At 44.1% G+C, this 23107-nt stretch overlaps 10 protein-coding genes, 2 long non-coding RNA genes, 2 other non-coding genes and 4 pseudogenes across 19 annotated transcripts in view; 8 read left to right on the top strand and 10 right to left on the bottom strand.

Moving 5' to 3' along the window:
* AT2G07798 (uncharacterized protein) overlaps positions 1-3032 on the bottom strand; it is a 3484-nt gene extending 452 nt beyond the window's left edge. The window contains exons 1-8 of the mRNA NM_001161031.2: positions 2545-3032; positions 2406-2442; positions 2034-2156; positions 1845-1936; positions 1382-1464; positions 1120-1264; positions 1030-1043; positions 740-831 (exon numbers count right to left, since the gene is read on the bottom strand). Coding sequence (NP_001154503.2) covers positions 740-831; positions 1030-1043; positions 1120-1264; positions 1382-1464; positions 1845-1936; positions 2034-2156; positions 2406-2442; positions 2545-2616 — 658 coding nt within the window. The 5' untranslated portion in view covers positions 2617-3032. The remainder of the gene's footprint in view (positions 1-739; positions 832-1029; positions 1044-1119; positions 1265-1381; positions 1465-1844; positions 1937-2033; positions 2157-2405; positions 2443-2544) is intronic.
* Positions 3033-3176: 144 nt separating this feature from the next.
* AT2G07697 lies at positions 3177-6637 on the top strand (annotated as a pseudogene; the record flags this gene model as incomplete). Its single annotated transcript has 1 exon — positions 3177-6637.
* A 151-nt stretch (positions 6638-6788) lies between these two features.
* Positions 6789-7400, bottom strand: AT2G07813 (annotated as a pseudogene). The gene has a single exon.
* A 1022-nt stretch (positions 7401-8422) lies between these two features.
* Positions 8423-9601, top strand: AT2G07696 (Ribosomal protein S7p/S5e family protein). Its single transcript, NM_126746.3, has one exon — positions 8770-9601. The coding sequence runs from the start codon at positions 8865-8867 to the stop codon at positions 9309-9311; it is 447 nt and encodes a 148-aa protein (NP_178787.1). The 5' UTR covers positions 8770-8864; the 3' UTR covers positions 9312-9601.
* Positions 9439-11855, top strand: AT2G07599 (uncharacterized protein). Of its 2 annotated transcripts, NM_001202588.1 has the most exons (9): positions 9439-9672; positions 9800-9839; positions 10062-10152; positions 10226-10277; positions 10453-10627; positions 10708-10807; positions 11128-11205; positions 11313-11389; positions 11471-11855. In NM_001202588.1, the coding sequence occupies exons 1-9, from the start codon at positions 9578-9580 to the stop codon at positions 11801-11803; spliced, it is 1041 nt and encodes a 346-aa protein (NP_001189517.1). In that variant the 5' UTR covers positions 9439-9577; the 3' UTR covers positions 11804-11855. The 2 variants fall into 2 exon arrangements, with proteins under 2 accessions (NP_001189517.1, NP_001189516.1); NM_001202587.1 differs by lacking the exons at positions 10226-10277; positions 10708-10807 and having other exon boundaries at positions 10561-10627; positions 11123-11205.
* On the bottom strand, positions 11747-12648 carry AT2G07785 (NADH dehydrogenase family protein). Its single transcript, NM_201711.2, has one exon. The coding sequence runs from the start codon at positions 12535-12537 to the stop codon at positions 12238-12240; it is 300 nt and encodes a 99-aa protein (NP_973440.1). The 5' UTR covers positions 12538-12648; the 3' UTR covers positions 11747-12237.
* On the top strand, positions 12166-12498 carry AT2G05255. Its single transcript, NR_140072.1, has one exon. It is a non-coding gene; the product is annotated as an other RNA (long non-coding RNA).
* Positions 12649-12824: 176 nt separating the features above from the next.
* AT2G07695 (Cytochrome C oxidase subunit II-like, transmembrane domain-containing protein) lies at positions 12825-14722 on the bottom strand (the record flags this gene model as incomplete). Its single annotated transcript, NM_126745.3, has 1 exon — positions 12825-14722. Exon 1 carries the CDS (start codon positions 13698-13700, stop codon positions 12825-12827), a length of 876 nt encoding a protein of 291 aa, NP_178786.1. The 5' UTR covers positions 13701-14722.
* Positions 14723-15347: 625 nt separating this feature from the next.
* On the top strand, positions 15348-16313 carry AT2G07694 (annotated as a pseudogene; the record flags this gene model as incomplete). Its single annotated transcript has 1 exon — positions 15348-16313.
* Positions 16314-16575: 262 nt separating this feature from the next.
* On the bottom strand, positions 16576-17319 carry AT2G07637 (uncharacterized protein; the record flags this gene model as incomplete). The annotated part of the gene is made up of 4 exons (NM_001335327.1): positions 16576-16597; positions 16636-16830; positions 17031-17123; positions 17155-17319. 3 exons carry the CDS (start codon positions 17317-17319, stop codon positions 16825-16827), a joined length of 264 nt encoding a protein of 87 aa, NP_001325122.1. The 3' UTR covers positions 16576-16597; positions 16636-16824.
* Positions 17320-17838: 519 nt separating this feature from the next.
* AT2G07693 lies at positions 17839-19259 on the bottom strand (annotated as a pseudogene; the record flags this gene model as incomplete). Its single annotated transcript has 1 exon — positions 17839-19259.
* AT2G07692 (uncharacterized protein) lies at positions 19107-19945 on the top strand (the record flags this gene model as incomplete). Its single annotated transcript, NM_126743.2, has 1 exon — positions 19107-19945. The coding sequence occupies exon 1, from the start codon at positions 19535-19537 to the stop codon at positions 19943-19945; it is 411 nt and encodes a 136-aa protein (NP_178784.1). The 5' UTR covers positions 19107-19534.
* Positions 19589-20019, bottom strand: AT2G05245. Its single transcript, NR_140071.1, has one exon. It is a non-coding gene; the product is annotated as an other RNA (long non-coding RNA).
* On the bottom strand, positions 19591-20254 carry AT2G07636 (uncharacterized protein; the record flags this gene model as incomplete). The annotated part of the gene is made up of 3 exons (NM_001335326.1): positions 19591-19688; positions 19993-20218; positions 20246-20254. Coding segments are annotated over 3 exons (333 nt in total), but the record flags the coding sequence as incomplete, so codon positions are not given.
* A 79-nt stretch (positions 20255-20333) lies between these two features.
* AT2G07691 (uncharacterized protein) lies at positions 20334-20911 on the top strand (the record flags this gene model as incomplete). The annotated part of the gene is made up of 1 exon (NM_126742.2): positions 20334-20911. One exon carries the CDS (start codon positions 20334-20336, stop codon positions 20742-20744), a length of 411 nt encoding a protein of 136 aa, NP_178783.1. The 3' UTR covers positions 20745-20911.
* A 692-nt stretch (positions 20912-21603) lies between these two features.
* AT2G07634 (uncharacterized protein) lies at positions 21604-21982 on the top strand (the record flags this gene model as incomplete). Its single annotated transcript, NM_001335325.1, has 2 exons — positions 21604-21654; positions 21908-21982. Coding segments are annotated over 2 exons (126 nt in total), but the record flags the coding sequence as incomplete, so codon positions are not given.
* Positions 21983-22325: 343 nt separating this feature from the next.
* Positions 22326-22535, bottom strand: AT2G05235. Its single transcript, NR_143723.1, has one exon. It is a non-coding gene; the product is annotated as an uncharacterized misc_RNA (transcript).
* Positions 22536-22754: 219 nt separating this feature from the next.
* On the bottom strand, positions 22755-23028 carry AT2G05225. Its single transcript, NR_143722.1, has one exon. It is a non-coding gene; the product is annotated as an uncharacterized misc_RNA (transcript).
* Between the last annotated feature and the right edge of the window lie 79 nt (positions 23029-23107).

Raw genomic sequence — 23107 nt, 5'->3', positions numbered from 1 at the left:
ACCATCAACGGGCGAAGCAGGTTTCCTGTTTGCATCACCTTTTCTCCGGTATTTTCTTTTTGAAACTCAATCTTTAAATCATTCAATTATAAATAGCTTATATAACGAAAAATTGGAATTCGATTGAAAACTCTCTCAACTCAATTGGAAGATAACATAGTAAGTAGCTTTCGCCCAAAAAAGCTTCGCCTAGAGTGGATCAGGTCCTTATACGTAAGGCGATCCCGCGAAGCCGGTCACCGGAGGTGAAGTCAACTTCCTTTTCTTTTTGAGCAGATGTTGCTTGCAAATAAAAAGATAATAAGTGTTTTCTTATTACCCGTTTTTTTAAGAGAAAAGATTTAATTAGCTCTTAGATATCCCAAGTAAGCTTTTAGGTCAAAATAGATATGATGATATCAGACAGCAGTGAACCCCCTTATCCCCATCTGCATGGACTTGGCTAGTAGTGAAGCACAACCACTCTTCTTTCCATAGAGAGTGCTACCCTAGAGTAAGATGAGCGACCCCAGTGGCAACGTGGGCCCCAAGGAAAAACCCTTCACTAGTCAACGAAGTGCATCAACGGATGTAGGCACGTTCTTGCTTGATCATTTGCTCTCACTAGACCGACCTATCATAAACGACGGCATTTGACCAGGTAAACATAATGGCTAACGGTGAAGAGTCGTTCTCAGGCTTGTTTCCGAGTAACATTCTGTGCTTCCGGCTTATGCAACGTGGTTCTTTAAGCCATCACCACTCCTTTCTCTTCCTCTCTTCCAAGGGGTTGGAAGAAAATCTCCCTTATCGATGTCGGCCGACTGAGTTTCAGTGCCCAGCAGTTGCAAGCTAGCAAACAAGTGAGATAGAAGCATTTGAAGGAAAAAGCTATACGATTGGGCGAACTCTTTCTTTCTTTTCATTGCTCGAATTACCATTCCCAATTTCTTCATTCTTTTATTGAGCTACTTCGGTCACCTCCTGCATTGGCTCTATCCTATCTCAATGGTTGTTGATCAGCGTGGGGGGGAACAAAAAGGTCCTTACGGAAGAAGAGATAGCTAGAAAGAAAAAGGGATAGAGTCGATAGCTAGAAAGGACGCAAAAGGGATCGATAGCGAGAGGTAGAGGACTGACCGCTCTCCCGCCCACATCCTCCCTTGCAGCACCAGCTTCGCACTTAGGTGCACTAAAGAGCCTGAACGAGCACAATTCTAAGAGTTCTCGACTCGTGGCACCACTTTCGCAGCAGTCTGCTTCATCCGATAGGTCAGCCGATTTCCTTCAGAATCCATCTTTCCCTCAAACTTCTTCAACACGACTGGGGAAGAGCGCGTCGACACTCTCCTGACATCAGTACCTCTGCTAAAAAAGAAGCTCTCATCTTCTGAGACCAGACAATTTCCTTGTGATAGCACTCTCTGGTATGGCTGGGTTGCGCAGAGGAGTTTGAGGAAGGTAGCTTCTTCTACGCGGGTACGCCTATGAGAATAAGTTAGCACACTCCTAGCGAAGCAAGCTATCTACTCTTCTGTGCTGTCCTGTCCTAGCGAAGCAAGCTTTGAGTGCTCCTTAATAGTAATAGTAGGAGCTTTCCTCTCCAAAGGTAATCCCAGGATCTCTGGCACACCTAACTCTTTCCTTTAGAATCCTTATTCTTGGCAGTTACATGATTAGCTGGTATTCTCGCTCGTACAGTTAAACAAAGGTGTACTGTGAGCAGCTTTTGTTCTAATTCTTGGGTAGACAGTTCCACTAGCTCCTCCTCAGCTTTAGTCCCATGCTTTAGTCTTCCTTTTCCTTTTCAGGTTTGGAAGTATAAAGTATCATAGTTTCATAGATGGCTAGGGAGTTTGGTAAACCTTAGTTCTTATAGGGAAGGTGAAACCAACTCTCCCTTTTCCTTTCCTAGCGAAGCAAGTTCTCTCTACTTCTCGGTATTCCTCTGCTTTCTCTAGCGCAGTGCTGGGTTATTCCTTCCTAACTGTTATCTGTATACTCCTAGCGAAGCAAGCCCGATAAACTAGTATTGCACACATTCCAGCACACACCCGTGGATGAAGATTGGTCCCTATCTCGTGCTAAAATCAATTGGGTGCCACTATAGTATAAACGCGGGCGAAAGACCCTAAGAGTCGGTTTACCCCTTCCCAGGAGTGTGCTCAACCAACCAACTTAGTAGATTAGCTGCCCATCTTCACCTAACCTAGTTGACTTACTTATCTGTGTTCTATCCTCTGTGCTGGGATCAGATCAAAGGAACTCTCCTGAAAAGGATAGCCAATTTAGCAACTTCACAAGGGTGTGTTGTAAACAAGCGTAGCCCTGTGTTGGCAAAAGGGATGAACTACGGAAGGTAAGAGATCAGATTCGGAACTAGCGCTGCAATCTTCTGATAAAAGAAAGTATAAATCCCTGCTTACTTAGCAGACTTAGCTTAGTTCCTATCCATCCATGGAACTAGAAACCCATCAACATTAGCAACTGCCCAAAAGAGTCACCCTTCGCGCTACCTATGAAATATAAGGAACGTCAGTTAGTCGACTAAAGGGATCCTTAGACCCGGACTCCCACGACTATTAAGAAAGCACTGCTCTTTCTTTCTTCTTTTGCATTTCCTACTGAGGAATCCATTGCAAGAGCTCTTCTTCCCCCAAACTTCTTTTCTTAGAGAGGCGGCCCTTCACCTTAAGGCCCGGTTCCAGTAAACATAGATAGCGGGGCATGTCATGGAAAGATATCGACGCAATACAAAGCTGCTCGAGCTCGCCGTAGGAAACTAACTGGCTTAGTCATGCCTATTCCCACAAAACAAACAGAGGAGAGTCTTTCTTCATGCAAGCAAAGGAACAAGGCAGATAAGCTAACTACCTTTTCTCATCATGCACATTCCCAACGAACCAAGAAAGAGACTCTTTAATCAAAGCTAGCTACAGGGGAATGATCCGGCAGGCGGAGAGTTTGATTGCGACAGTCCAGCCTTTCATACGAGAAATGGCGGTGACCGTTTGCCCTAAACAAATATCTCAAGATGTAACACATATGCCTTCTCGTAGAGCACACCCAGCTCTATTTCCTAGATTTGCTTACTTTTCACCATGCTGAGAAGGCATTTTTCCAAAAAAGATTTGTCTTACGAAGGGAAATGTGGTTTCTTACTTTTCACCATGTGGAGAAGGCTTTTTTGATTCCAAATGTGGTCTTACGAAGGGAAATGTGGTTTCTTACTTTTGTCGGTATATAAAGAGCAAGTTTTGGATTCCTACAGTCCTCTTACGAAGGAAAATGGGATTTCATCAAATCCTCGCTATATAAAGAGGAAGTTTCCCTTTGACTCTGGTTTCCCTTTTACGAGGAAGCTACCAGCTAAAGTGGAATCCTTTCTCTGTCTCCCTCTCTTTCTTTCCTTTCTAGTAGCAAACTTGATTCTGTGGCTTTCCTTCCATTCCGCGAGAGTAGGGCACCAAAAGCTGTCCTATCATTTATTGGAGTGGAAGGCCTTCCCATCCTCATTCCGAAACAAAGAGAGTAAGGCCACTTGTGACCTATCTTCTTGGTCCAACCCCTACTTTAAGAGGAAAGCACAAATCCCCTTTTCGTTTAGCCGATATCTCTTGAAGTATTTGTTTTGAAAAGCCTGCGGTAATCCACTCTTCCTTATTTTTGCTGTAACTCGACAAGATATGAGAAAGGCGACCTTGTCTTCGTCTGGCAACACTACCCAAGGCGAGAAATCAACTACGTCTTGGCCTTGGAAGTTCCCGGGGTCTATCTTTCTAGTAAGGCTGGACGTAATCGTAATCTTCCCTTGTGGAGTGAAGTGTGGGATGCTAAAGATACAAAAGCGTAGGATCTGGAGGAACCCCTTTGGTCTCGATTCCCTGTAGAGAGCGTAGGACTCATGGGATGGTGTAGTCGTTAGACGGCCATGAGTCCGAGTGATCGGCTAGCTGGGCTGCTGCTTCTATCATTATATAATATCTCTTCCTCTACTTTAAGTCGAGTTCCGTTGGTGGGGACAGGAGCACCGGATACTTTTACGCAGTAACAAGAGGAAGAAGAACGATAAACAGATTCACTGTGTTGGAGGATGAAAACGGAGTTGAAGTCAAGAAGCTCAAATAGCGAACGTCATCTCCTCATACTTTAATGACATCTTCACGGCGAGAGCTTCGGGTAATTTCCAACTCGTCCGTGAAGCTCTTTCTCCTTGCATTTCTGATGAAATGAACTCAGCCCTCACGGCTTCTCCTAGTGATGAAGAGATTAAGGCAGCAGTCCTCTCAATTCAAATAAGGCTCCAGGCCCCGATGGGTTTTCCGCCAAGTTCTACCATAAATACTGGGATATCATTGGACCAGAAATTTCAAAGAAGATCAAAGAATTCTTCACCTCGGCCTCCTTTCCTCCTCGGGTTAACGAAACTCATATTTGTTTAATCCCAAAAGTGAGAGCTCCGAAGAAAGTCTCAGATTATCGACCTATTGCTCTATGCAATGTTTACTACAAGATTGTAGCAAAGATGTTAACGAAGCGCCTCCAACCGTATCTGCCTTTGATTATTTCAGAGAATCAGTCTGCTTTTGTTCCGGGTAGAGTGATCTCTGATAATGTACTGATCACCCATGAGACACTCCATTACTTAAGAATATCGAAAGCTACTGTTAGAGGTTCCATGGCTGTGAAAACAGATATGAGCAAAGCATACGATCGCATCGAATGGGGCTTTCTAAGATAAGTTTTGACTTGCTTTGGCTTCCATAATCAATGGATTGAATGGGTTATGGAGTGTGTCACTTCTATCTCCTATTCATTATCAATGGAGCCCCTCAAGGTTTAGTCACCCCATCTCGAGGTCTTCGTCAAGGAGATCCACTTTCCCCATACCTCTTTATCCTATGTACGGAGGTGCTCTCAGGATTATGTCGAAGAGCTCAGGAACAAGGACGTTTGCCTGGTATTAGAGTATCAAACAACAGCCCCCGTATCAACCATCTCCTCTTTGTAGATGACACTTCTTCTGCAAGATGGATCCCACTAGCTGCTCAAATCTGGCCGATATTCTTTCTAAGTATGAGGCTGTTTCAGGGCAACCCAGTCAACCACCCGATGTCGAACCTTTACTTTCTCGGCTCACTTCCATGATAGTGCAGAATCCTAAAAGAAGATCAATCTATTGCTACTGAAGGTGAGAAAGAAAGAGTGATTTGCTTCTTGCAAACCCTAGTGAGTTATCTACCGCGTCTGATATGCTTGCTAAGCTCTTGATGAACGAAACTGGATAGAAAGATTCCTCTTGATGTACGAAAACCTTGGATTCCTTACTAGTTGGTACTTGATCCAATGCTACATCGGAACCGGGATATCGATTTCCCAAGCCTTACTCAGAGCGATGCTCGATACGAGGAGGAAAGCAGGTCTTCTCACTCTCTCTCATCTTGAAATGCCCCTATCTCAATAAGGCAGTGAAATTACATTACATCAAAGTCTGGGTCTCGTTATCCACCCTTTTCCTTTTATCCTGGCACTGTGCCCCTCAGCACTTGGACGATTGAGTGATCATAGGGAAAGTACATATCTAGATGCTTCTCATAGGGTTGAAGAAGGTATAACGAAGCTATGGTACATCAGTTCCCTACAGCGGCCGTCTTAGCCGAACCCGGAAAGAATTAAAAAAGACGAGTGCTCATTATTCTATTTCATAGCCTTCCGGGAGAGAATTCTTTCTCGATTCGTACCAAATTCCTAGGGTGTGAGGCGATAGTTTTCCACCCATGGCATTGGCCTACTTACTTCTCCAATCTAGATGTGCGTCTTAGTCTGCTGTCAACGCGTTATGGGAAATCTTCTTTGATCTTCCCAGTAGTTCTGTTACCGCTCTGTGAGGGGAAGGGCAGGCTGACGAGTGACTATTCATCATCCGAAACAAGGATCTTTGAAATAGTCTCGTTTCAAGCCAACTCCAGAGCTCTATTCCATAACCAGGTGCTGTGGCGAGTGTGGTTTCCGATACTTGATTGAGTTCGATTGCTTGCCCGGAAAGAAGAATTGTGCCATCGACGGTTGGAGTCAAATAAGAGGAAGACAAGTTCTACTGAAAGACTTCTGGTCAGACACAAGAAAAGGAATATAATAATAATAGTTGGTACGGCCAAGAGCACTTGTAATTGTTACTAGTTGTCTTCTCTATATCTTCTCCGGCAAAGAAACATGGAATAGTCGTGCGAACTCTGGCGGAATCTAGCACTAAAAAGAGTGGTTTCATTATTGGTAGCAAATGGTTATACTTAATCAAGCTGAAATCCGATGGTAGTATAGATAGGTATAAAGCTCGTCTGCTTGCTCAAGGCTATAAGCAGGAGTATGGCATCGATTATGAAGAAAGATTTGCTCCCGTTGCCAAAATGACTACTGTTCGTACCCCGTTGGCTGTTCGTACCCCGTTGGCTGTTCCGCCCATTCACTATAGGTCTTTACATCAGATGGACGTTCAAAATGAATTTCTTCATGGTCATCTTAAGGAGACAGTTTATATGCTATGCAACCTCCTCCTGGCTACCAGGAAGCGGAAAAAACTCTCGTTTGTCGTCTTCGTAAATCTCTATATGGATTGTGAAACAAGTGCATGGTTTGATAAATTTCAAACTATCTGAGAGTTGAGGAACACCAAGTATGATTTGATTCTAGGGCCTGGAGCTCATCATCTATGGCTTTGCGCCAACATGCGAGTTCTGCTGCCTGCTTATAGGTAGAAGGGACATGAACAGAATGAAAAGTAGTCAAAAAAGAAGATGATAATACCCATATCAGACAGTAGATACAGATTGACGATTGAAACGTCGAAGAGGAACTACAGATGGTGCAGAAGGAGCAGAGAGTTCTGAGTCATTACCTACTGGGGCAAAAAGAAGGCGGTGGCACGAACGTTGCATTATTCGCTGGGCTTTGACAGACCGATTCCGTCGAAGTTTTCTCAAGATCAAAAAAAGGAAGATAAGAAATGGAGGATGTGGGTGGTGCAAGTGGTGTGGGTGAAGAAGCATAATATAATAAGAATTTTCCAAGAAGACAATGTGTCGGGAAACAGCTAGGATCCAGACGACATACCTCCTCTGGAATTCCAATGAAGCGGCCGGACAAACAAGACGAGGGGCATAGAAACAGAAAGCCAAAAGTGGAATGATTGGATAAAAGAGATGCTGGAAGATGCCGAGATGGTAAAACAGTGGGAGGAGGCAGAATTCCTTTTTCTTTAGAAGAAGTATCCTCAGATCAGCACACCTTAGAGGTAGAGGCGATGAGCAGCCTATGGTGCCCAGAAACCAGCTCAAACATAATGAGATGGGGTGAATCACATTCACTGTCGCGGACGCCCATGTGCTTCGTAATTTGCCTAAAAGAGTCAAGTCTGGCTGCATACGATAAAGTAGCCAAGAAAACGATGTTGAATTAATGGATCACATACTTCCGAACAAAAGTAACAGGAGATCCACTTATCCCCCCGATAGGTTTATATGCCGCCTGGCTTAGCAAGTTCATCTTCCCTTTGAGCCCCCTACTACCTAATAGGGAGAGACTTCGCTCCAGTTTCAGTTTGGTTAGTGCTCAGTCAGTAGTAACTAGATCTCACGGCAAGTGCCGCTTAATCAGTCTACCGGATTCCTTCTGTCTTTATCACAGATTTTTTTCTTCTCCAGAAGTACAGATCAGTGCTCCTACACTACAGCTCAAAACATACTTTGCATCGATCGATTGGCTTAGCTTATAAGTAGGAACGGAACCTTCTTTTCTCAACTCAAATGCTTCGAGTTTAAGTTAGTGTTCATTGCTTACTAGTAAATTGATATTATAAGTTTATCCTAAGTGGGGAGAAGAAGATAATTGCGGATTTCACACAAAATAAATTCTACCAAAGCATTCTCCTTTGAATTAGATCGCTCGCGACCTATGTCAATCAAAGGAATGAATGGTTGACAGGCGATGGATAAAAATAAGTGGAAGAAAATGTGCGATTACCACTTCGATTGGACTTTATTCTTTCTTTAGCCATAATAGAAGCTCTGTTCAAGCGGAGGAATAAAAATGCGTTAGTGACTTCGATTTGAAGGAAGGTATACCTAACGGCCCAAGAAGGGGCAGTTCACCAAGAAGGAGCCAGGGGCTAGCGAAGAAGAAGAATCAGGGGCCCCTGATTCTCCGACTTTTGCAGAAGCAGAATTGAAAGACTTTTTATTTGTTGAAACTCCTACAATTGAGGAGGACCTCGAGTTCGATAGATTGTTCGAGGAGATCTACGACAGAATCCTTTCCATTTTTGAAAGGGAAAATCTTATTCTCCCCCCCCCCCCAAATCCACTTTCTTCTATGATGGATATAGTCAATTTCGTCCTCGTGGACGATTCAGATATGTCTGAACTCATATATATATATATATGATGACTTATATCTAAATGGAATCCAGTCTATATATTTAGAAGAGTTTGACTCTACCTACGTCCAGGAAATGCTACTTTTTTTTAGCGTGGGAGGGTAATTCTTGGAGATTGAGGGAGGACAGGTTGGTTCGAGGACCCCTTGGTCAAAGGAAAGGTACAAAGGAACTTGACCACTTGTTGGGAGAGGTTGTGAAACAAACTCGACTAAAAGAAGAGGTATAAAATGATTCCGGGGCGGAGCCATATGACGCGAGAGTGTAGACTCTGGAACTCAGGGAGCAAGACCCTAAAGAAAGTTCAAGAAGCTATGAAGAGTGGTAAACTCTAAAAGGAAAGATAGAAACTGGGGAGTTGGCTGATAAAGATGGACAGTAACGATTGCGTAATATAAATTTATCGGCCTCGTCATCGAAAGCGGCTTCCAATTGCTCGGAAATTTTCAGCTATATGGGGGGCTTGGATGGTGAGCAAAAACTATTGATCAAGAAGTTGGTCAATTTTCGCATGAAAGAAGGTAAAAGAACGAGAGTTCGTGCTATTGTTTATCAAACTTTTCATCGCCCAGCTCGAACTGAACGCGATGTAATCAAACTTATGGTTGACGCCGTAGAGAATATAAAGCCCATATGCGAAGTAGCAAAAGTAGGAGTAGCGGGTACTATTTATGATGTCCCTGGGATTGTAGCCAGGGATCGTCAACAAACCTTAGCTATTCGTTGGATCCTTGAAGCAGCTTTCAAACGACGTATAAGCTATAGGATAAGCTTAGAGAAATGTTCATTTGCTGAGATACTGGATGCTTACCAAAAGAGGGGAAGTGCACGTAGGAAAAGGGAGAATCTTCATGGACTGGCTTCCACCAATCGAAGTTTCGCGCATTTCAGATGGTGGTAAAGTGAGACCACATAAAGAGCTCTTCGTCATTCAGTCAGATTATTAAGTAAGATATGGTTTGACCCTTTTCCTTTTTGTTTTCATTTTCATCCAGAAAGCCGGCCTTCCTCATACTCCTCCCTTCATTCATTGAGTTAGAGGAATCCATAGGAGGCCCACCCGTTATGCATTGCATGAAAGAACCTTTCTTTTTTGTATGACTGAGAGGAACGCCTCAGGTCGAATGAATACGAAAGGGAGATCAATCCAAAGAAACAAAAAAGGCCATGAATGAAGAAGTTGGGCCTTTCACCCTCTTTCTAGTTACTCTGGGAGCTGATCTGATAAATGCACTTCAAAGGGAGGGAAGGCTAGGAATCTCGTTTTTGCTCCTCGTACACATCTTCCTCAGTCCGGGCATTCCGACCGGCGGAATAGGCATTCATATAATCCATTTAGCCATCTGAGGCACCTCTATTGGATGAGTTGACCTCACCTCTTTCATTCAGATCTGCAGAGACAACTGGAACAGAAGCTTCACTGGAAGAGGTAGCTAAGCCTGCCGAATCTTGGGAATTCAAATCTGTTACCGACCTACGTTGAAAATAAACCAGCAGCTAACTGCTGAGTAAGAAGGGCAGGGTCGGTACTGTGTAGGTGGAACAAAGTAAGGTCGAGAGTCGCGAGTCAAGAAAGAAATCTTCTTAGCACCAAAGGATTATAAGTTAGAGTTAGACGATGGTTCAGATGTTATGAAGCACAAGGGTGCAGGTAAAGACTACGTCACTGAAGAGTGGTTTGAAGAACAATACAACGATCCCAGCTCGGACAGTAACTGGTCGAAAAGCCTCTGCTAAAGATCGTCTTCCTAGCAAAATGACATTCTCCTAACTGAGAGAGTCAAGGGCAGCTCTTACCCTGCCAAGCCAATCTAGATGTCTTACGCATAACACAAGCTAAGCCGCTTCCAGTGAAAGCAGTAGTGAGGTAGCTCAATAAACCTAGCAAACACCGGCTAGATAAGTGGGGCAGGCTGCTAACTCAGGGGGGATTCTTTGTCGATAGAAGGCATTCGCGAAAGTCGCCGATGAAGAGAAGCTTTACTAAAAGAGGGCTTCTCATTATGTGGATACAAAGGCTTCAAGTGGTGCGGTTCCCACAGGAATTGCAAACACCTGAAGAGAGCGGGTCCAACCCGATACGATATCCTTCTTTCCCTAGAAAGAAGTATTCACATAGTCCAATCCATTACAGCCCGGCAGTCTAACAGGCGTAGATCACACTGGAACTGGAGTAGTGGAACTAGCACGACGAACAATGCTCGGCACTCTGGTCAAGTGAGCCCCTCTCATTCTCTATAATCCCTATAGTTGCCCTGTATAAGCATTCTTAATATGCCCTCTCAGGCTAATGAAAGCAAAAAAAAGCAGAAGGCCCTTACTACACTAAGCGCTACGAGAGCCCCCTATACGGAAGGAGACTCTATTTGGTCAAAGTCACTTTCCAGAAGAGATCAAGTCGTTTACTTCTTATTTGTGACTCTTGCCAACAATTAGTTCTGTAACTGGCACTTGACTCAAACCGCTTGTCTAAATACTGGAAAAGAGGGAATTGATTCAAGATTCCCTTGTGCCCTACAACCCTCGAGGCTTTTAAGTCCATAGCGCCCGATTCGATCACTCTATCGAATAGAAGTCCAGGGATGCTTCAATCGATTCTTAACACCTTGAAAACTCCCTTCTTTATTTTTGATGAGAAGGCAAATTTTTAGCTTTCTCGGCTTAACGACTCTTTCTTCGAACCTTTTGGTATGTATTGCCCCATAACTATAGATCAGATCCACCAGACGAGAAACTCAATTCCGCACTGCTGCTGAGTCGTCGGACTTATCCACCAAGGGATTCGTGGAATTTCTGTGAATTGCGTTGGGGGAAATCTACCAAAGCTAGGCAGATAGATAGACTCCTTTCCCGCTGCTAAGGGAGAGCAAGAAATAAAATAAAATTCTTGTTTTTTAATTAGCGCCTCCTTTTGAGTATGCCGATACTAAGAGTCCTCTCACTACCAACCAGCAGACATCATCTGGCTGGGTCTTGCCGGTATCAACAACGAGAAAAAAACAACCAAATGGAAACAGCAACTAACTATGACTCTTGGCCCAGACAACGTCCTAGGCGTAGGGTAGATCGGAGCAAGAGGGAACGCCTAGACGACGTTTTTATTCCTGGGCTGCTGTAAGTAGATCGAGAGGTCGTTCCGCCCCTTGTCCCCGAAGATGGGTAATATGTTCTCAAAAAATGTTGCTTCAATCTGACCTAGCTGGCGAGCGATCCCAGTTCGCGGCAGAGAACAAGACAGCAAGCGAGCGTACCTTTGTTCGCTTCTTCTCCACCAAGCACGGAAGTTTAAGGATAACTGTAGGTCGGTGGCTACCTAAGGAAACTGCGATTCGATCCGCCCCCCGAAAAGGAGGCATTTACCTCATCCCGATCACAAGGAGAGGTTCACCATGATGGGGGTACTTATAATTTTCCTTTCTAGAAAGAATGAAATGCATAGGGGACCATCCTTTTGTTGCGGCATGCTCCTCAATTTACGGATTCGCAGGGGGCGGAACGACCTACTTAGTTGACTGACAATGACAAAGGCTTGCGAAACTAAGTATGGCCTTTCAAATTGAATCTTTAGTAGTCTATCAGTGGTGCGAAGAGAAACATATCTTTTTATGACTTCTACTTATTGATCCCGGCCCGGAAAAGTGAGCGACCAGGTTTATAAAGACTGGTTCGAAAGGCGCGTCTAGCCCTCTTGATGAATGAAAGAAAGGGTTTCTGAGCCCTAGCCCTGTAAGCCCACACCTGTGTAGAGTAGATCATTCAACACCTGCGGCACAAACCAATTTTTGACCTATTGGTCCTAGTCTCATAGGCGACCGAACGGCCGCCCCCTAATTACTAGACCGACCCGCTATAATAATTCCATAAACACCTAGCGAAGATATGGCAAACAAATAAAGTAGCCCTATGTTCGGATCTGACAATACCATACCATAATCAAAAGGTACAACGGCCCGAGCGACCAGACTTAACATAAATGTAGCCACTGGAGCCATTCTAAAAAGGAAAAAATTAGCACTACTTGGTGAAATAGGTTCTTTTAGAATCAATTTCGAACCATCTGCTAGAGGTTGTAACAATCCGAACGATCCCACTACATCAGGACCCTTTCTACGTTGCACAAAAGCCATTACTTTACGTTCAGCTAGCACTAAAAAGGCTACTCCTAGTAGAAGTGGTAGAATTATTCCAAGTATTTCAGCTGGAACAGCTATGTACGTTTTCGATTTTTTATTTACTCATGATCTGGCCTGGTCGACCCAATCATGATATTGAAGGATGGGACCTTTTCTCGAAAAACTCCCGATACCGAGAAGAGTTGAAGATGGTGCAATATTCCATCTATTCTCAATGGAACGAACCCCCTATCACTTTACTCCCGAAATAAAGCACCCCTTCCCCTTCTCCGCGAACTATCTCAATCCCCAAGTAATTGTTTAATATAAAGAGATTCGTCGCCCCGTCTGAGAAGGTCACGCTCTATTTCGCCTAGAAATAAGATCTCTAGGCGGTCCATTTCGGCCGGGCTAGATCCGGGGTTCGAAATGTCCAGCGCGTCCCGCCTCTCGTTCAAGAAGTCGAAAAAAGCCTCTTGAGGAGAGTAGGCGGCCCTTTCTTCCAAATAAGGATTCCTCAAAAGCACTCCCCGAAAGACTTCTAAACAGGAGTGCTTCCGTTCCCTTATTTGGAGATCCCGGTTCTCGAAATCCAAGAGTCTATAATACTCCCTTTGTTCGGAAACATTATAAAGACATTCTTGAATTTCCCCCCAATACTGCCCTTTCTCTTTTCCAAGCAGAAAAGGGGAATTCGCCGCCTCGAGCAGGCGAATTCGATTACAAATCGAAGACTCCAACCCGAGATTTCGGGTAATGGGCCAGGGTTCCGAAAGAACACTCAGCCCAAAAGAATCCTCCGACGAGGAGGTGTTGGAAGGGGTCGGGGCTGTGTTGGGGAAGAGAGCCTCCGCCGCGTCGTCAAGGGCCAAAGCAAAGGATGGTTCAACAATGAATATCGAAATGAAACAAGGAAAAATGGTCCGAAGAATCTCGATAGTAGTTCCATGAACAATTCTTTGCGGGATTGCATTTTTTTTATAGTGGAAATGCCATAAAGCGCGAACCAAGATCCATAATACGAAAACCAAAATAAGAATGAGGAAGAAAAAGATATCGTGATGTAAGTCTATTATTCCTTGCATTATAGGTGTAGCTGCGTCTTGAGATCCTAATTGCCATGGTTCCGCTGCATCACAAGGAGAAATTGTGAGGAATAACCATTTTAGAACAATCATTTTCAAAGCAAAGGTTCCTTCATTTTCTGCTCCCCCCAAACAAAGAGAGACTGATTCTGACTCTCCCAATTAAGGAAGACGGAAATGGCTGGTGCCGGTTGGTCCAACCAAGAAAAAAGAGATGGGAATTTGGGGCGTAAGATTCTATCAATCGGGAAGTTGGCCTCACTCAATAGTCGGATACAATCGTGGACACCGTAGACCTGCTTCGCGGGATCGCCTTAAAAGGACTTGATCCGCACATGGCGAAGCGTATTTTGGCAGTGTTTTCTTAATTGATATCTCTAACTGGAATGATAATCTGATTATATACGTATTATTCCAAGGAGGATCAACATCCCATTCCATTACAAATGGTTAAACAGCTATCCTTTACCATACATCTCTTCCCGCTACGCGCCTCACAGCCGGTATTGGCCCTTGCTGTGCTCCCCCTGGAACTGTAGTTCACTTCCTTCCTCCGGGAGCTGCAGCTATCTTCTCAACAATCAACTATCCAATCTTGTTGCTAATGTGCAAAAAGTTGAAGCAGGTGTTGCGAAGCTGCCCTGCTGCTTTGATTGCGTAGCTACCTCCCGCAGGGAAATGCAGCTAACTCCTTAAAAAGAGTAAACAGTTTGTTAGTAGGTATGAGTTGCAAGGAAGTGTTGCGTAGCTGCCTTGCTCCTTAGTAAAGTAAGCACGGGAACCCTCCCGCAGGGAGCTGTAGCTAGAGCTCCTTATTAAGAACTCCCTTGCTTGTTTTGCCTAGGCATGAGTAGTTCAGTTCGAAAATGGATCCTCAATAAAAAAAATGGAATATCTGTGCGGATATGTTCAGCTTTGGGTGGAAAGGTAAGGAATTTTACTCCGACTAAGATTATTGTCCATGGTGTAACGGACACAGCCAAAATAACTCTCGGGTACAACATGCTACAGATGCCTGTGGATCGCTGGGAGGCGTACATACAATGAATGTTATTGATGCTACTCCTTCTTACCATTTTTGACTGGGGCGACCCCCCATTGATCTTGGCTTGCTTCTATGTTCTTGGCTACTGCTTGGTTAACTATTGCGAATTATTTAATGGTATAAAAAATACTTATTCCTTCTCGCATCGCGCCCTAGAGGGGCCGCTCGGACGAAGAAAGTCAGGGATAGAGTTCGAGTGAGACATCAACCATAGATTTCGGAACTTTCGAGATGCTTTCTTGCGAAAGCCAACGGAATCTGTAACTCAACCTTCTCACCCATGGGGGGATTCAATCATATTCGATGAAAAATTTCAATCGAGGGCACCCTCATTTCCAGAGATAAAATCAGGCTGCACAGAAGGGGAAAAGCCCTCCTACTGAGCAAGATCATTAATGAATAAGGAAGCACTTAACTTAGGACAGCCGGTCTCACTTCACGCAGCATAGCGCCTTGCTATTTGCATTCATCCTTGTAACTTACCGAAGTGAGGAAAGAAAGCCACATTGGGGATCGCGAGTCGGGAGGGTGGCGAAGATATTGTGTGTGTCAGCGGAGTCTTTCCGGGGTTGGTTGAAAGCATGAGCGATGAACTTCTCGACTTCGATCTTTTTCTTTTAAGTTATGGGTTGATTGTGACCTAGTATAGGACTGATCCAGGTCAATTCAAAGGCTAAGCCCAAGAATTCCAATAGTTCGCTTTTTAGTTTTAGCGCTACTTGGATACTTCAAGAAAACCATGAATGACCATTGTGCCTTCATAAAGAGGTACGTTAGCGGCGACTTTCTCATACTTTTGCTATATGTCGATGATTGATTGTGGGCCATGACCGCACCAAGATAACCGCTCTAAAGAAAGATTTGAACAAGTGCTTTGCCATGAAAGTGGGGCCAGCAAAACATTGGGATGAAGATCACTCGTGATAGATCGAGAAACCTGTTATCCTAAGAACGATCTGTTGGGTGGAGAGATTCAATATACACAAGGCAAAGCCTACTTGCTGGACATTTAAAATTAAGCTCGGAACAAAGTCCAACAAATGAGAAGGAGGAAATGAAGACTACCCCATATGCATCTGCAGTAGGCAGTCTTCTGTATGCCGTGGTGTGTACAAGGCCAGATATCGCCTATGCAGTTGTGAGTCGCTTTCTAGCCAATCCAGACTGCAAATGGATCCTCCACTATTTACGTAAAAGTTGTCTATGCTTTGGTAATGAGAAGCTTGAGCTGATGGGCTATACCGATGTGGTGTGCTGCCGACGACAAAGATTCTAGGAAATAAACTTCAGGGTATATAACTACCTTTGCAGGAGGAGCTGTTTCCTGGCAATCAAAACTACAGCTTTGTCCACGACTGAAGCAGAATTGCTGCCACAGAAGCTTGCAAGGAGATGTTGTGGATGAAGAACTTCTTGCTTGAGTTGGGAGTAAAGCAAGATAAATATATCTATGTGATAACCAGAGCGCTATTCACTTAGCAAAGAATTCGACCTTGCACTCCCGCTCAATCGATATACGACATCGTTGGATCCGAGAAGTTCTGAAAGATCTCAACAAAGTGGAGGAGAACTGGTCAGACGACCTAGGTGTTGTCGATTCCCTTTCCTAATATAAAAAGAGTTTTCTTGCATTCCTATTGTCTAATTCCCATCTTCATCACACGAAAGAATATTGGGTAAATTTCCCAACAATGTCTGGAAAAGCCACTATCAAACAGGGAATACTCTCATCTTAGCACACTCCTGTCACATGCATTTGAGTTCTCCTTCATCTCGAAAAATCACTCGCGCACTCAGACTTCACTACAGCTTGAGTTCTGTAATCAGGTTTTCTGCATCTCTGTTGTATCTCCGTCTGTAGGTGTTTAGCACACTGCTGTGAGCCCCATATAGATCTGTCCTTTTGATCCATGCTTGATTACGTCAACCGTAGAGCGCATCCAATCTGTCAAAATAGTCGTAGCAGTAAGAATCAGTAATTACAGCGTGGCCTTCTTTTCTTTCTGATACGTATGCTTGCTCCTTCTGCTTTCCTTTGACGAATACATTCCGTATTTGAGACGCCTTGATATCCTAGACCTTACTTTCTCACTCTTCTTATTTGACTGTTCAGAATCTTGTCTAGTTCTTTTGTTCCTGAGTTCAGCATCCTTATCAGCTTGAGCTGCGTGTCTAGGTCTGTCTGAAGCTTAGCTGATTTCGATGTCTGTCTTTAGCTTCTCTATAAGACTTCGTAGCTCTGTGCTGTGTTCTCATTTTCCAGAATAAAATTCTCTTTAGGGTTTCACACATAGCCCTGTCCTCCTTTTCAACATCTTTGCCTTCGACATCGACCTGATGAATCAGACTCTGTGTCACTTTCTTCTGTTATCCCTGACCATGCAACGAATCATGCCTAACGAATCCTCAGATTCATCTTCATCTGCATTCACTGTCATCAGCACACAGAAGAGAGCGAGTATTCCCAATCCCTTAGCACAATGCACACACCTAGAACAACACCTTGTCCCTTTCTCGGTTATCCGGCACAACATCGTCACTCCATAACGATTCGGAGCCAAGCTGGCATCCGCAAACCCAAGTTGATACTCTCTCTTCTAGCCTTCCAGATCTAAGAGCATGTCGTTGTTCTTGGAAAAGAAGAGGGATTATATAGCTCCTTGTCATCTACAATAATAGGACTCCGACAGGCCAGCCAGAAATAAACTATAGAAGGAGGTTGCTTCGCTAGAGCTGAAGAAGTTTCGGGCTGAAAAGCTGCCTCACCAGGAAGACCTGCTTCTTACTTTCTGGTCGTATGCCCGATAGGATTTCCGTAGTATAAATTGAAACTCGGGTACCCTTATCATTTCACTAATCAAAAGACTCAAGGTCTGTGCTCTTCACCTGTTCACCTGTTCTCTTCACTTGCTTAGCAGCCTCACTTCGAAGGTGTGCTGCATACTCCTTCCTGCTTGCTCTTGAGCACACTCCTTTTGGAGATTCCATACACTACTAAGTAAAACGTCGTCACCCAAGTGGAAAAGAATCACTTGAATCCAGAAGATCTAGAGTTTTGTTTGGAGCTGGCTTGTGCAGCACACTCCCACCCAACTCATCTTCTTTGGGAACTAAAAGTTGTTTAGCTGTCATTCTTCCTTCCGGTACCCTTTCAGTCCAACTGAGCAAATTAGTCAAACTTTGTACTCACAATGAGAGAGGAACTGTAGGAGCTCCCCATAGGTCTGAATGAACATAATCCAGCTTTTCTTCCTTTGTATCATGTTGAGCTAAATCAAAACTAACTCTCTTAGCTCTGCCGTATATGCAATCTTCAAAGATGCTGAAGGTTGACACTTTCTTTCTGTCAAGGAATCCTCTTTTTACTAAGAGATCCATGTTCTTCTGGCTCATGTGCCCAAGCCTTTGATGCCACAAGACTGTGTTATCAACTCTCTTCTCCACTGATAGAGAGTGTCCAGTTTAAGGTGTCCCACGCAATATGTATAAAGTATCTAGCCTCTTCCTCAAAGCCGATGCTTCTGACTCAATTGCGAAAACCATTCTAAGACTAACTGCCGTAATCCCACTAATGATTGAATCGAGAGTCATCCTTCTTGCTAAACTCCTCCCTTCTGTGAAACTCACTTTAAGTAAGCAGATGAGCCTCTTACCCGTGCAACATCAGAACATGCATTCTCGCGATCTACAGAGTCCTTATGGGCTTGCTCTTGAAAAAGAAGAATGAACCTTCTTGTTACAGAACATACATTCGATTCGTTCCTTCCCCAGCACTGACTCTTTCGATGCTACAGTCGGCTCTACTGATTAGTCAACTAGTCAAATCGCTTTCACATCTCAGATGACATTTGTACCAACAGACTTCTTGATAAGAACTCCAGATGATCCAGCTTATTTTAAAGATAGGTTAGCCAGCCCCTTCTCCTTCAGGGGATGCAGCAAGACTACGTCCACTTCTTCCTCAATCTACTCTAAGAAAAAGGCAAGTACAGCTACTTACTTTAGAGTCGATCCAGTTCCTCGGGGGTCTCAATCAAGTAGGGTATGTGAGCCTAAAACTAAACTAATAGTCTATCAACCTGGGAACTATCAAAAAAAAGTAAAGAGACAAGTAACCGATCCTCTTTCTTTAATGGATAAAGTAAAAAAACGAATTGATAAAACAGAAATACTCTGAGGGGTCTTGGATTGTAGAGCTGATCACAGCAGCCAGACAGAAGACAATAATAATCCCCGAAACTATAATCCGCCGGGCGAAAAAAGTGCAAGTGTGTGCAGGTCAAGCTCAGGGGAAGTTGAATCTAGCGGAGGGGTCTTTGCTTTTGCTTTTCATGACTCAGCTACTATTGAATCCGATCCTAGGGCATTAAAAGAAGAGTACGAGTTAGCAGGGCTGTCTCACCTTGGGCTTGTTGGCCGGCGGAATAACCGCAGTAACCTCCTTCACTTCATGCCTTTGATAGAACGGAGATGGTAATTAGGCTGCTGGTAGTACAACTAGGCTCTTTCTTTGCAAGATTCTCAGCATCTACGGGGAGAATGTCCCAAAGCCCCTTTTCTCCAATTGCAATTCCAGAGGGATATCCTTTTAGACGCTCTCCCGGCATTAGCGGAATAAGAGCAGTGGGACTTGAGCTAGTGAGATAGATTCACTTTCACTATTTGAATGCCCCTCTTCGATTTCGATGAGCAGAGGATTTTCGGACATTAGCTTTAGCAGACCATTTGCGGCATATACTACTATTTCCATGAAGACTATAACTGAAGACTTACTTTCTTATTAATAAACTTACACTAGGAATAGCCCCGAGAACCCATAGTTGCCCGCTACGCCCCTTCTGCTACTTTCTTTCTAGGTCCAATAGGCTCTTTGTCGGTCTTGATGCCGAGAACTGAGTTAATCCTAAATGCAGCCGTGATCTTATATACGATGATACCACCAGACGCGCATTCCTTGGGATCAGAAGGAAGAGTTGTCAACGGGAACTGGCGAGACACTTCTGACGTTAAAGAAGGAAGTCTTCCCCGGGAGGTAACTAAACAAGTTAATGGAAGTCTGTCTTCCCGAACTAAGCAAGTTAATGAGTTCAGCAAGCACACAAGGTTTCTTGTAGACATAAGTTTCAGTTGTTGTTCCCTAATAAATAGATCTCTTTGGGAATCAGCACAGAAAGATGAGCTTAGTGATTCCTTCGGGAAAGCACTTACAACAAAGCCAGAATGTTTAGCTGTGAGAGAAACCCCTAGGAACTTTAGAAGAAATCTGTGCTTAGTGATTCCTTCTTTGAATTGAAATGCTTACTATAGCTAAGAAATCATACGGGATTACTTGGACCTTACCACGTTCCCTCCCCTCTCTTAGTATGGGTCTTGCCCCGTACGAGCAAATCGCTTCAAAAGGATTTGTCTCCAATCTCTTTAAAGGCACTATTAACTTTTCGGTCTTCACTTGGAATCTGTGCACTATGAGTGCGTTACAATTGTTCTTTGAATACTGTGGCGCGCCTTTCAGGTGCTGGTTTCCGGGTGAGGGCAAACCTTCAATCAAATGTGTCCAAGAAATGGACTAGATTGAGGACAATATATTCTAAACCCCCGTCATCGTCTCAACTACCTTTAGAGTGGTGGATTGCTGGAGACAAAGTCCCCTCTCTCCATACATAAAGGGAATTCTAGTTGAGATGCTGAAGAGAAAATTGAAGCCTAAACGACTTCAATTGCCTCCTCAGGATGTCGTCTTTGAAGGGGAGGCAGCTATGAATGAGTATACTTTCTATCGTAACTGGGTGGAATCCTGGTTACAGCACATCCGTTCATACTACCTTCTTTTCATTGATGGAGATCCTTCTCTTTCAAAGTTCTTTGAGATTGAGATATGTGCCCACTCTTGGAAGCGTTCGACTTTCGACCAACAGGTCTTTAAGTTTGGCCTTCTATGGGAGTGTGTGGATATTGCTCGCTCTAGAACAGTTTATTGGCAATGTGCTTTAGGCACAGGTCATATACAGGAAGATAAGGTATCGGAGGCAACAAGCCCCTTTACCGATGACAGTTGTACCAACAGCTGTTTATCAAGGATGACTGGACAATAAAGAATGGGAACTGGGAAAGTCACTGCTATTGGCGGATCTTTGCCTAGAACCGAAACTGATCTTTAGCTAGCCGACCACGTGCCAGAAGTTTATACTGGCATTGCAATAGGTCAAGCAAGTCTGCTGGCAACCCTGTAGCCTATTGGCTTCTTCCTATATCCCTATTCGGGCAAACTTTTGATTCCATTACCGAGCCAAAGAAGATTCTTCCCCTAGTTCTACTTATCACCTTTTCATACTGGGCAGCATCTATTGAGAGTGGATTGACGGTGTTGAGAGATTTCCAGCATAAGCAGTAGTTGAACCAGCATAATGAAAAAGCTAGAAAAAGGGGCAAGTAGGTCGGCTTCAGCCAGAAGAGCTTAACCGAATTTTTCCAATACAACTTAAGCTCCAGGAAGAAAGCAAAGCCTTGAGGGAGTGAGCTTAGTTACTTTTTTTCGGTCGGTTTGCTAAAGCACCTCTCGGGCACTAAACAAAAAGTAATCAAAAAGTAATACTTAATAGGTCCCTATCCACCTTTCTAAGACAACAGATCGAACTCCTATACTCCCTTCGTTCGAAGACCACTCTTGAAGAGCTTTTCCTTACCTATGCCCCTTAGCCAATCAAGCCGGACTTTCCCTTTTTTTCTTGCCTCGGTCTTTCTTTGGTCTATTTCTGCGGGTCACTAAACTAACCTTCTCTGGTCCGCTTTGGCTATTGAACTAATATTCTTCCCCCCCAGGCCCCAAGCCAGTCAGTTTGACCAGGAATGCCTGCGAACGGTATAATCATGAATAAGAAGAGCAAGCGGTAAACGAGTGCGAAGGGAGCGAAGCGAGTTTTTCTTTTTAAGGAAGTCTAGTCTCCTTCAGGCGAGTTGAACGAACGGTCTACTCAAGCTCCTGAGAGCGAGCGGAATAGCCTGGTCTTTCTAATCAAATAAGTAGTTAACCCGCGATTGACCTTTATCTTGTCTACCTCTGTCTCGCATGAGAAATCGAATTCGGGGTGATCAAAACTAGCCAACGAACTCAGCTGGCGAGTGTGAGGCTATAGATATAGTCTATAAAAAAAAAGAATTGAGCTGACAAAAGGGAAGAAAGAGTTGTTACGCCGCCTTCGACAATCGTGAAACCAACCAACAGGTGCTTTCTTTTGTTGTGTCGCTAAATAAGCAGGCTTCCGTCAAGCGAGGTCAGCCACAAAGGGAAAGAAGAAAGAGTGAGCGAGAAAGCGGTGAGCTTACTCTTTAAGAATTGATTACCGTTGATGGCGGGGGGCGGAAACCTTTCCCTTTCTAGTTGTGAATTCCGTATTTTTGAAAAAAAAAAAGTGCATAATATTGGATTCAAACCGACGGCCTACCCTTTCTTTGAACCTTGTCAATGATCGAACTTAAAGATATGAACTGAGTGCCATTTGATGAGTAACTGAGAACAAAGGAGAGGGGTATAGCAAGGATGAAGTAATGAAAAAGGAAGTCATTGCTAGTAGTAACGACTTATTACGATCCATTGGTTCATATAGAATCCATGTCCTAGGTGTATCAAAAAACATTCTTTTCACTAAGCGTATATAATAAAATAGAGTGAAAAAGGGTCCACCCCGAAACCAAGGGGATACTAACTAACAGCTGAGTCCTCTCCAAACCGCAGGAGATAGTTGCCCATCATACGGCTCACCAACTTGCCTCTATGGGAGGCTCACTCCGGGCAGGTTCGGATCACTTATGATACAAAGCTCGGAGAAGGAAGGGGTTAGGTTAGGAACGCAGTAACTCGACCCCTCATCAACTAATTAATGAGACCTTATCCTTGGGAGAGGGCCAAAGGCACTCGACTAAAAGGTTAAAAGATCTCGACTGAAAAGGAGAGGGCGAAGTCATGACTCGAGCACTTGTTGCGAGAGGTCCATAGGAACAAAGGAGCTCGACTGTAAGGAAAGGAACGAGAGTGAAACGAGAGGAGAGGTGAGGTTTTCAATATGATTCTTTTTTCGTATTTGTTCGATGAGAAATGCGAGTCAGTTTTGTCCATTTTTTCTATCCCCCTCTATCAAACAAAATGATCAAAAAGGAAGTTTACTGGCTTCTTATTCTCGTCTTTGATCTCTTCCATCTCTGCCTCGCTCGTTGTCACCTATATTGAAGAAAGAAACCCTGTAGAGAATGAAGAGGGGCCTAGGATCTTCTTCTCAACAGTGCTTCTCGAGGCTCCCCCCCTGAATAAGTAAGGCCCCGTTAGCCTGGGCGAAGATGGGGATAAGGAATAAGGATTGAAGCCCCCTTAGCTCTGCCAGGCACTGGACAGGGGTTAGCTCGGTAAATGTGTAGAGCCAAGTGTAGTATGGTGTAGTAGTAGTAGGCACTTCTAGGCCCC

This window comes from Arabidopsis thaliana, chromosome 2 (assembly GCF_000001735.4).
Source record: "Arabidopsis thaliana chromosome 2, partial sequence".
Classification (NCBI taxonomy): Eukaryota; Viridiplantae; Streptophyta; class Magnoliopsida; order Brassicales; family Brassicaceae; genus Arabidopsis; species Arabidopsis thaliana.
This window is presented reverse-complemented; position numbering and strand designations above follow the sequence as displayed.

Coding starts and splice junctions, on each gene's coding strand:
- AT2G07696 (NM_126746.3), top strand. CDS start 8,865: ATGGGGGGCTTGGATGGTGAGCAAAAACTATTGATCAAGAAGTTGGTC.
- AT2G07599 (NM_001202588.1), top strand. CDS start 9,578: ATGAATGAAGAAGTTGGGCCTTTCACCCTCTTTCTAGTTACTCTGGGA. Junction 9,673..9,799: donor GAGGGAAGGCTAGGAATCTC/GTTTTTGCTCCT, acceptor TCTTTCATTCAG/ATCTGCAGAGACAACTGGAA. Junction 10,153..10,225: donor AAAAGCCTCTGCTAAAGATC/GTCTTCCTAGCA, acceptor AAGCCAATCTAG/ATGTCTTACGCATAACACAA.
- AT2G07785 (NM_201711.2), bottom strand. CDS start 12,537: ATGGCTTTTGTGCAACGTAGAAAGGGTCCTGATGTAGTGGGATCGTTC.